We start from the raw sequence: 12273 nt of genomic DNA, 5'->3' as shown, positions 1-12273 counted from the left end.
CAAAACACATGGAGCTTAGTTGGCTCATTTGTCAGAGAACTGAAGCCATACATCATAGCCTTATGGGGAGAATTTGGGCACTGGTTTTCTGAAACTATGGATTTTACATAAAATATGCTTTGCAGTTTCTTACTTCATAGTTTCTGCAAGTGTGATATAGAATATATCGCATAGTATTTAGAATCTAAAAATAATTCGTGTGTATTTTCCTCTCTTCTCCCTCCAGTGTCCTGTGAACACTACTTACAAGTGAGGCTCCCAATCTGTTCTTCTCTTTTCACTGACCTCTCTGAACTAGGCAGTGAGGCATTTTCCAGTGGGCGCCAAACATGATGCGTGTGAAAGGATTAATTCACTTGCATTACTTCTGTTTAACAAACTGAACATTCAGTTTAAATATTTTCAACTTTTTTGAAAACTCAATTATTCTTAAATTTAAAAAGAATCATCAAACAAGTGAAATCTTACGCGTAGTGTGATGACCAAACTGATCACTTTTCCAGGCAAATTTTGTGAAACATACAGTCTTTTGTGAGAAAGGTTTACTTCACCAACATAAAACAGTTCTCATTGTAAGATTTTATATTTTCTTGGATTTTTGTCAGTGATACATTTCTTTTGTCACATTCAATGCAGGTAGCATAGTTTACTAGGAGTCGATACTCTGGGGGGCCACTGTTACTCTTTCGAAGACTTTGTTCACTAAAAAGAGAACTACAAGCAACTAAAGATTGCTGAGTGCAGGAGAAACAGTCTTCCCCAGTGAAGACCATTCCATGGGTTGTCTAACACCAAGTGGTCAAATCTGAAAATGTACATGCCAAGAACATTATAGAGGCATCTTTATATTTTTAGAAATACATAGATATGCACACACACACACACAAACACACACACACACACACACACACACACACACACACACACACACACACACACAAGTATCCAGGATGTAGAGGCAGCGCTTCAGTAGTTCATGGTCATCTTCTGCTACATGTGAATTCCAGGCCAGCCTGAGCAGTATAGTATCTTGTTTAAGAAAGAAAAAACATGAACAGACAAAAAGTAAAACACGCAAACAAAAGCAGACCACCAAAACCAAATCAACCAAACAAACCCTAAACTCTAGATTCCAACTCAACTAAGGAAAGTTTTCAAAGGAAATCGTTGTAAGAAATTTACTGAATGACATATATATACCACTTGGCAAGAGCTGAGCAACCATGTCGGGAAATGAACAAAGAGCAGTGAAAAACATCACTCAATCTAGAGATATAAAAAGAGATTTTAAGCTCAGGCTTGTTATATGGAAACATGGATGTCTAAGGAAGAGAGTAACTTGTCTATCCTAAAAGATACTAACATTTTTATCGCAATTTTTCCACATACCCAAAATATTTTTTGAAGATTTCAGAGTGCTGTGATTTGCAGTAAAAAGTAGCAGGTAACTTTATTCCATTGTGCTTAAAGAGCAGATCAACATCTTTGGGGGTATTCCCTTTTAAAATTACATGCAAAAATATGAAATTCATAGTTGTCAGAATACCTTTCTTTTAGGTCAGTTTTTGACTCATCAAAATCAAGAATCAGTTCTAAAAGGAATTATATAAATTACCATATCAAACTCTATTTTTAATGAAGTGATTACATGTTCCTAACTTAAATAGTATGCAAAACACCTCTTGCTTCCTTCGGGACAGAGTTTACATGGAAAAACAAATACCAATTGCTCAGACTTCCTCCTTGTATCTCTTTGTTTACTTTTTGTTAAAAAATGGCAATGATGGCCTCCTATAAAATCACATGATTTACTCAGAGTAAGATCCTTCCTGGAAAAAAACTCGTACATTGAGGTCAGTGGAGCTAAATCGTACAGGATCATCCAAGCTGAAAGCATTGTTGAACCTGTTTTAAGTCTCGGCTTACCTGTATCCGTTTAGAATACGGCAAATGTGTTTTAAAAGGGAAAATGCATTTTTTTCTCTTCAAATAAGACATCGATTTGAGTCATAATCTTTCCTTGTAATTACTTAGAAGTGTTGGCTACCACCTACAGTTTAAAATTGTAGGTCTTTCCAATTTAGAGAGACTTTTTGTTATTGTCTTTGTATAAGGCTTCCACTTAGCATGAGAAATCAGTGGAAGCTATGAGAAAGATGTTAAGAAATTCATTCCAATCAAATTTTGAGAAAGGTCCCTTTTATGAAACAGATGTGGTTACGATAGCATCTCCAAAGAGGAGGGTCCCGGTGGCGAGTTGAAGTCCTGTCAGCTGATGTCTGCCAGTGCAGTTGAGAGTTCAGGAGTTGTCATCACTTTATGCAATGACTTAAATAGGCTGCTACAGGCGGCTGAATATAATGGGGGCAGATAAATGCCTGTCTTTACAAAAACAAAACCAGTAAACATGCCTCTTGCCATCGCTCCCAACGGCAGTAGAACAAGCAATAAAATATTAAGGATCCAATATTATTTTTTTAAGTCAGAGAAATTGGAACTCTTTTTAGCACAATAACAATTCTCACCTTACTTCTGTTATCTTCAGAATCCCGACCATTTGTGTGCATATCCATAACTGCTCTTAAAGTGAACTGATTACTCTGACTCTAGAACGGAGTGTGGGCGGGGGAGGGTTAGTACCATCAAGTAGGAAGGATGTGGATGTACGGATTCCAGACTAAATGGTAGCAATTTTTTCTCCCTATTTAGGCAACAATCTTTGGAGAGAAACAAGCAGCTTGGGCTTCTGGGGCTCTTTAGACTTAATTTTTGTGTCAAAAATCCATTCTGAATGCCATTTTTAAAAAGAGAAACTGCCACAAAACAAAACAAGTTGACAAGTTAGAAATTATATACCACATTTACAGAAAACACAACATACCTTTAACCTGAAAAATTCATTATTAGAAAAAAAGGGTGACACTGCTCTGCAATGTATCGCATGCTGTTCCTGTTGGCAGTGACTTGATTCTGACAGGACTATACAGGATCTGTTGTGCTCTAATAAGCCCCCATAAGAAGATCGGCTTCCGAGATTTCTAATTCCTTTTTTAACACGTGAAGGGAGGGGACACTTTCCCATTATTTTGATTGGCATTTATGATTTACAATTCTAATGAGTCTAAAATGCTGACAAACTCTTTCAGAGATGAAGCTTCTTCAGCTTCATATTTCCGAGTCTTCTTTCTGATTTGTAGAATTTTAGCAGAAATTTCTACAGTTTTTTATGCAAAAACCATAACTTTGGTACATATTAATCTTATTTCAATATTGGTTACATATTTATGCTCTTAGAAGTGACATATTGCTTATTTACTGACACTATTATTATCATCCATACTAGTAGCATTTCCATGTCCCTAAAACATATATAATTTAGGTAGGCACTCCAAAAATAAAGTACAGCATTAAGTAGATTATCTGTTTTCTTAATTTTTGTTTCATTAAGATATATATGTATATATACATGTATACACATATATATGTATATATATTGAATGGTAAACACCAGGTAAATACTATATACTCTCTAGACTTGAAAGTATTATTTTTCTAGATACTCAGTTAAATAGGGGCTCTTTTCAGGGTCAGAGCTAAGCAAACATTGGATCAAGAGTACTTTTCCCAGGAAAAAGTATTTGTAAATAACGAAGACATGCTTTCTTGTAGTACTATCCTGGTGGTTTATTGTGTGGGATAGAACACTAAATGAATGACAATGTGTAATAAACATATATAGAGTTGCTACAAAGCATTTGCAGACACAGAGAAGGAAAACTTGACTACTTCCAGAATGAGAGGCTGCTTCACAAATGAGATCATAACAAGGGACTTAGACATAGAAGAGGTGATGCTGTGAAGCAGGGTGTGTCTGTGAGAAGACCACAGCACAGAGAGTGGAAAAATCTGGATCCAGAACTTGAAGGAAGCACCCGAGGCAGGGCTATGTGTCCTTTTGTGTGCCCAACTCAAAGGTTTTCTTCATCTGAAACTGGCATAATGAGAAATGAAGTAAAGAATCCAAGCATGGATGCTCTGAAGCCCTCCTGTCCCAAGTAGAGGGCATCTACACACCCTGGGTCCCTCAATACAATAAGGACATGATGTGGAATTCTTAACACAGCCATGGGAGCCAAGAGGCAGTGATAATAGACTAATGATTTACCATAAAACAGTTTAACAATGCTATTCCACACAGATGTTAGTTCATTTGTTCAAGAATTTTATTCTGGAGCTGAAATGGTTCTTTAAGCGAGTAGGTTGTAATAAAATTATTGTGAATTAGAGAGCATTTATTTGTAACTCAGCATTGGCTTCATGAATAACACTTGGTGCTAACTTCAAAAATATCTGCAGTACTACTCTTCAGTAGCCCAGATGTAGAGGTTTTGCTTGAAATTCTTAAAATGCTTTAGAAATTTTCATTTATGCAATATGATTATTTTTAATTCCTTACAATGCAAAGTTTATGTGCACACAAATTCATAAACCAACTTTTATGACTTAACACTTTTTCTCAATTCCCTGTCTATAACAAATGTTACAATTTTTCCTTTAAAAGGAACCTTTGCATTGAGTGTATTATGTTTATAATTATAGAGACCCTTACTTGATTATTAAAATCTAAGTATTTGTATACATTGTATATAGAACATATTGTATTGTATTGAAATATATGCATATTATTATTCAGTAAATTGTATTTTTAAATTTTTAAGACTCGTAGAATTCAATTGATTTATTTAAAAGCCATCTAAATTTATCAAGCAAGTTTTATTCACTTTAGAATATGAAGATATATAGTGCTTTGTTCACAATGGTATTAAGTCTTCTAGAAAAAGAAATTTTAAAAGTCAAATATGTTTTCAGAGAAAATGGTGAGATATATATATAGATATATGTATATATATATAATCAAAACTAACAGTTTTAAAAATTGTCATCAACTAATGAGGCATTCTGATAAATTTACCCATAAGCTTTTCTTAATGTCTAGTTATTAGGACCATAAGGTGAATAGTAGCTTTATATCTCATATTTCCATAAGAAAATGTAAACCCCACACTTTTTTACTCATTCTCGAAAAGTCCAAAATTAATACTTCAAGTGATCATCACTGAGATATTTGCTGAGTTTTATCAAATGTTGTTTCTCATTTATAGGATCAAGACTTCTCCAAAGCAAACTTGAATTTTATAAAAAGGGAGAAAGAATATTTGGACTTAGGAAGACTTCTCAGAGTCATTTCATAATGTTTGACTTTCTAGGTCCTAATCAAGCCACCCAGGCTCAAAGGTCTTGAGCTCTCAGTAGGGCAAACTCTCAAATCAGTGCATGTCCCATTAATAAGTTACCTTTAAGTGACAGAATTCATATATGTATAATTTGTAATAATAAGTCACTTATAAATCATTAAATGTTTGTTTCTGATATTGTTTTTATTATTATCTTTTTAAATGAAAATATGAACAAGTACACTGTGATACTAAAAAGGACTCTTCAAAAAATAACAATATTTTTTCCTGTTTGAAGATAGTGTGTTTTGAGAAAAGTAGTTACTCTTTTAATTCTATTATAATCAATTCTTCCTGTCATTTAAGGGCTTTTTTCTAGTTCTCTTAAGTAGTCATAGATTTATACTGAGCAGAAACCTGAGCACTGACTCAAAGTTCTTCCTTCCAAGGTTAATTATAAAGCAGGAAAAGTCCAGAAAAAATAGGTCAAATAGAAAGTTTGTGTATGAGGCAGAAGTTTAATGCAGTTTTTGTAATCTTTCTGACATTTCTAACTAAGTCTCCATAATTTTACATTATTTAATTTCACCTGTTTTTAATTATCTTCTAGAAGTGAATATTTTAGGTTCTCTCTACTTTACTGTTTCACAACTGAGTTGAGTTAATTTAAAACAGCCAAGAAAGATGAATAAAAGGCCACAATGAAAATTTATAGGAAATCTATGTATTTTAAAAGCTACTTAGCATTATTGACTAGTAACAGTTAAAAAACATGTAATGGTGATTGAGAACGATTTCTTCTTGGCATGCATTTTTTTTTTGTACAATTGCCGTTAAATTCTCATCTATTTCACAAGGTTGTTATAAATTTGTTAAATTGTATTAGTAAGTACTGAAATTACTTATTCATTAAATACTAGATAATGACAAAAAATTTCTATATTTATTGTATTGGACACTTAAAAGCAATTGAATTGGTTCATTCAAGAATGCTTAGAAAACATGAACATATGTAGGCTTCCAAATAATTCACAATTTCTATCAACACTGAGATGGGAAAAAGTGAAAATGAAATCCAATTAATATTTTGTTTCGGATAAAACTGACTAAACGAATTAATATAAGTCTGCTAGTCTAGGCCAGCATTAGAATGAAATCGTAACGCTAATTTTGGAAGGCTATTTTGTTTCCAGAATAAGGGTTAGCAAAACGTTATGCTAGTTTACTGTCTGATAATAAAAGTAATCTTATACTCTGTGATAAATTTTATAATGTCAGACTCCATACATATACTTTTAAATATATTCTTTGTTCTTAAATATTGAAATACTAGATATTGTTTTTGAATTTTTTCATATATACATTTGAGACCCCAAATGAGCCAATATTCCTAATAACAATGTATCATTTTCTATTTTAGAAATAAAAAATTACTATATTTTTATTTCGTTTGTTTCCCTGTACTTTCATTGTGTTTAAAAACTGACTAAGCCATAAGAAAATATGATACAAAGTAACAACTAAAAAGCCCGTGGGCATAAATACACAATTTTATTTATTCACAATGTTCTTGCTAAAGCCAATACCACCTTATGATCATGATAAATTGCTCTCCAGGCAATGCCCATTTTCCCTAGTGATTAATGTAATACCATTGAGTTTTCGGAGGTTGTTTTCTTAATTTGACTGGCCAGGAAGCATTTTCCCTGTTGAAAAACAGGTGTAAACATCAATACTCAAGATAAGAGAGTGATCTCATGCTGGTTTCAGTGTCTCCAGTGTGAAGAATTCAGCGGGTAGAGTCAGGCAGATTGAGTTAGTGCTATTTATCAGAGTAAAGACCTAGAAAAATGTGTGGAGTGACTCAAAGACTTTTCCTGAAAGAATTACTAGAAACCTTTCAACTGCAAAATAATCTGTCAAGCATTGTAAATATATTAGGGTTCTATGACAAGCATATGAAACCAAACCCCAGTACAGTAATTACAGGTAATTGGGGAAGTGTTTCTAATTTCATTGTTGTGTAAATCATATGTCTATCTGCTGGGAACAAAACTTCTCTCCAAGAATTTTTCTGAAGTTTTTCATAGCTTGACACCGGCAGCATGGCTTGAGGTCTCTCTTTTCTACTCTAGATACTTGAGGCTGGTTTTAAGGAAATGAAGGAAGATTTGGGCATTGCACACTAAGCTGTTCTTTCTGTTCATTGTTATCCCTGGATTTGAAACAATTTTTAACTGATGACAACTTGACTAATTACAGACTGGAGACTGACTGGTATAGTTCAAACCCTTATTCAGTAACTTCTCTTCGTGTCCTGTATCCAAATAAGTCATAAGCTTGTCAGAACATCACATCGCGCTCCATACTAGTTGACTCAATACTTGTTAAAGACTCCTAGGTACTGCCAATTTGTTAGAAGGAGTTACCAGCTAATTGGGGTAAGAATCACAAGACTTCAAACTGTACATTAACACCGTTTGTGAAAACAGGCGGAGCAAAATAACAATTATAACAACAGTTGGCTTGTTTTGTTTGTTTGTTCCTAAAGATTGCTCTCATCCTACTTCCTGTCACTTTCCTCTAAGGAAAAACAAAGGCATTTTTTAACATGCATATACATACTCATCGTTAACACTTCTTTAATCTTATTGGTGGTATTTGTGTTTATTTCTGTATGTGTTGTTTCTTTGTTTACTTCCTTGACAAAGCATGTCATTTTTATTTTACATATGTGTATTTTGTTAATGCATGTGAGATTTTCAAATGACTCAAAGAACAAGTGAATTCTTGTCATTTTAAATTTCACTTTCAATATTGCAAGCCATTTACTTATTCTCCAACACAGCTCCCAGATTTTTTTTTTCCTTTTGCGGAGCATAAAAGAGAAGTGAAAGAAAAATGACAGAACCTGTGTGCTATAGTTGTTTTGTACCTGTTATTCTGTTTCAACTTATAAAATTAAGCCTAAATAAGACGTGTGTATTTATAATTTGAATCATTTGTGTTTCTCTTTTGTTTGCATGATATGATTTTATTTTATATTTTGTTTCTTTCCACTCACCAGATGTTCCCACCACTTTGCTTCCCACTACTATCATCCCCTCCCTTACCACTGCACCAGTAACAACCACTGTAGCCATAACAACCAGCCCAAGCACATCTGCATCAAGCAGCAGCAGAAGAGGTATGGTATGCTTCTTTGTTATAGCCTCAGAAGCCCAGCCATGGAGCTGTGCAGAAGGATCTTATTCAGAATAGAATAACTGAGATCCAATTTACATATTTATATTATCTTAATTATAAGATGTAATTAGGTCAACAAGATTAGTATGAGCGGATTTACTAAAGTAGAGTATGAGTCAAATGGTATATTTTATTTTTAGTGTCACAACTGGTATCAAAATACTATGGGATGTCATTAAAAAAAAAACTTTCTCCACTACATTAAGCAAATTTGATATATGAAGACAGGACACAGATTTTGATTTGCCTTGAAATGTAAAGAAATAACATGCTCAATGATGCGGAGATAGCATTTGGCTGTAAATATCCTACGTTAATGTTACTGACTTGATATTCCTCTACAAATTGAAGTTTTCATGCTGTTGAATTTGTTCTAAAATGAACAGTTATGTGTGATTCACCACTTGGAACTTTCAGGTAAATAGTCAAAATATATGTCATCATAAAATTATTCCACTAATTGAATATTCTACAATGGAATGTTCTAGAGTTTTCTGACCTAATGTAAATTTATAATTGGCTCTATGAATACTCTGCAATTGTATTCAGATAAGTATTTTTATTTCAAACTAAAGACAGCAGCCTTACTTAAAGGAATTGAAATATCCTCAAATTAAAAAAAAAATGACAGAAATTACAGAGAGAAAGCATGCTTTAAATTTAATATATTCACAGCAATGTGCAGAGAGAATTTATCATTTAGTCCTGCCCTTTCCCTACTTACATGCATTTTGTGTCTTAAAGCTAAACTAACATTAAGTGTAGCAATTTAACTGGATGTTAATGAAATACTGTTCCTATAGGTAACTGAGTAATAACAAGAATGGTTACTCTTATCTTTTCTATATCTTGCCTTCTATGGTTTTTCTAGTACAGTATATGTTTCTTCAGAGTTGTTGCCTTTCACAACAGCTTAAGAAATCTGCTTTCCTGTTATTGCAGAAAAGAAACATGTCTGGTAATTGTTAATTATTAATAATCATAGCCAGCTATATTATAACATGTCAATGAGTGGTGGCAAAATAAGTTGATATCAGCAGCCATAGGAGTTTCCTAGAAATACCTTGGTTATTTACGTCTTATTGAATGAACATATTTTCAGCTGTATCTGAATTTATGTTAGGAGGAATTAAGGATTTCCTTATATATGTTTGTACTAAGAGGAAAGAAAAAAAAAAAAAAACAACCAAGAGGCAAAGTAAAATATACTTAAGGCATAAGAACAGCAAACGTCTAAATTTCCCCTCTTCTTTATTTCGATCATTGCAGATTGTACTTTGTATATGTATATTATGTGCGATGTTTTCATACATTTTCCAACACCAGAAGTGAGAGAATTAATCCTATTCTAGCACAACCATGCCACTCGACATTAAAAGACACGTGTGTGTGTGTGCTCATGTTAGTGAGCCTTTGCGGGTTGAGCAACATGCCCACCAAAGTGTGAACAAGGGTGATTACAATGGGCATTCGAAACTACACGAGAAAAAGCCCTCCAGACCTCAACCCTTCACAAGGAAATAACGGTAACTGAAGAAACCAGGAGTGGGAGAGATGCCCTGCCCCAAACTCCAGGGAAGATTATACCAGTTGGTTGTTCAGTACCAACCTATCAGTCCTGAAAACATACATACAAATAACATTATATGGACTGAATAGCTTATATTTGGTAATATATGTATATTATATATATATATATATATACACACACATACAGTAACAGTTGGTGCAAGAGGAGGTCATAATTTTGAAAGTGAGTGGTGTGGAGGTTTAATGGGAGAATTTGGAAGAAGAAAAGAGAAGGGGGAAATGTTATAATTAAAACACAACCAAAGTTCAGGGATTCTGTACTGATGGCTGGGGGAACCTGCATTGGATCAAACTAGGCCCTCTGAATGTGGGTGACAGTTGGGTGGCTTGGTCTGTTTGTGGAGCCCCTGGCAGTGGGACCAGGATTCATCCCTTGTGCATGAACTGGCTTGTTAGTCCATTCCCTAGGGTGGGACTGACGGTGGGGTTGGTGGCTCTCATTACAGGCAGAAAAGTCATGGGCCACGGCAGAACCAGTGGTATCTTTTTAGAGCTTTATTAGGAGGGAAAACGGGTAGGGGGAGAGAGGGGGGGATAGGAGAGGAGCCAGGCTTGGTGGGGGAGGGAACAGAAAGGAAACAGAGAGAGTGGGGGGGGGTCTGTGTCAGGCTTTTTAAGTTGGGGATTGTGTGACCACATGGTGGGTACATAGTCCTCAGCACCCCCTGATGACGTAAGAGGCCAGACACAGAAGTGTGAGGGCAGGATCCTAACAGGGATACTATGGAGTTCTCAGGGGTCCCAGGGTTTAGCTATGTCCGGCATGGGATATCTGAGGGGAAAAAAAAATCTACATACAATATGTTCTTATGTCTGTTAACTTTATCCCTCTAAGACAAAATTCTATCAATTCAGCTATAGCTCCACCAGGCATTCAAGGCAGAAATAACTCTAGACATACCAAGCTCTTTATCTGTCTATTTCTCTGGGATGAAATCCTGTCTCCATAACTGCAGTTCCATTCAGTTCCCTAGCTCATAGTCCTGTTAACAACTAAACTTCTATGCTTCCAATCTCATCTTCGTCCTCTGTATCCTCTTTCTCCATCTCTGCTACTCTCTACTCCTGGCACTCAGAAAACTCTACCCAAGATCTGCTTACCCTCTATGGAACCTCTGTCATCCTCTCTTCTCTCTTGTCATGCTGTTCTGTCCTGGTCTACAGAAAATGCTTGCCCTTTCTTTCCCTGGGCAAGCAGTTCTCTGCCTCCTCAGAAATGTTTTACTTCTCACCTTGATATGTACAAACCTCTTTTGCTTTCGGTCAATTACTCTGGAGAACTACTAGGCCTCCTCAAGGTCTGAGCTTCATTAGCACAAGAAACAAAGCTAAGAGTCCCCAGCCAGCTTGTCTCCTAAGCTCAGCAGGGCAGTTAGTAACTTAGTAGGTTCAGCAGGTCTGGGGAGCCCAACTGTTTGCCAGTTGGTCTGTGCATGCAAGAATTTTATAGCAGAAGACAGCTGAAATATTAAAGGCTGGATATCAACAAATATTCATAATAAATAGCTTGCCTTTCAGCAGACCCTTGGCCAGTCAAAGTATAGCTTTAATACACATCTAAATCTCTATAATATATTCCTGTGGCCCCCAAGAGGATACCTTACTCAGCCTTGATGCAGGGGGGAGGCGCTTGATCCTGCCTCAACTTGATGAGCCAGACTTTGTTGACTCACCATGGGAGCCTTATCCCTCCCCCTCAAAATAAATTAAAACACATTCAAAAAAATTTAAAACAAACATGCTTCTACACAAACACATAAAATAACCCTGTTTTATTTTCTGATTTAAAGATAGAAATAACGATTTAGAATCCAGTAAGATGTAAAGAAATAGAATATTTGCCTAACTGAAAATGTCGTAATTTTGTGCATGTGATGAAAATGTAGAAGACACCGTATGTTAGCCTGATCCCCATTTTTTTCTCTTTTCTCTTCAACAAATATCTAGAGATCAGAGAAGTAACCAAGGTCACCTACATGATTAATATTCTTGTCCAGATTTTGGGGGAAATTGTTCAGATAATTCATTCAATATGTAAGCAAGGTTGTATTTTCCTCAGTACGTTTTGTGATATGCAGTTCTTACACACTGCCAAACAGATTTGAGACTTGATGCAAATAAGTTTGGGGATAATTTCTTATTCATGTCATTATGTGGTTAATAGGATTGACAATAAAACTATATTGTCTGAGAAAAGATGAGA

The 12273-nt window shown here is 35.1% G+C and overlaps 1 protein-coding gene across 2 annotated transcripts in view; it reads left to right on the top strand.

Moving 5' to 3' along the window:
- The window catches only part of Cadm2 (cell adhesion molecule 2), a 974322-nt gene that overhangs the window by 888923 nt on the left and 73126 nt on the right, over positions 1-12273 (top strand). The window contains exon 8 of one of the 2 annotated variants that reach the window (XM_052740983.1): positions 8302-8421. The exons of the other annotated variant lie outside the window; for it this stretch is intronic. Coding sequence (XP_052596943.1) covers positions 8302-8421 — 120 coding nt within the window. The remainder of the gene's footprint in view (positions 1-8301; positions 8422-12273) is intronic. 2 annotated transcript variants of the gene reach the window in all.

The sequence above is a fragment of the Peromyscus californicus genome, unplaced genomic scaffold, assembly GCF_007827085.1.
Source record: "Peromyscus californicus insignis strain IS unplaced genomic scaffold, ASM782708v3 Scaffold_16__1_contigs__length_79575227, whole genome shotgun sequence".
Classification (NCBI taxonomy): Eukaryota; Metazoa; Chordata; class Mammalia; order Rodentia; family Cricetidae; genus Peromyscus; species Peromyscus californicus.
Note: the sequence above shows the minus strand (reverse complement) of the source record. Positions and strands in the feature narration are given on the sequence as shown.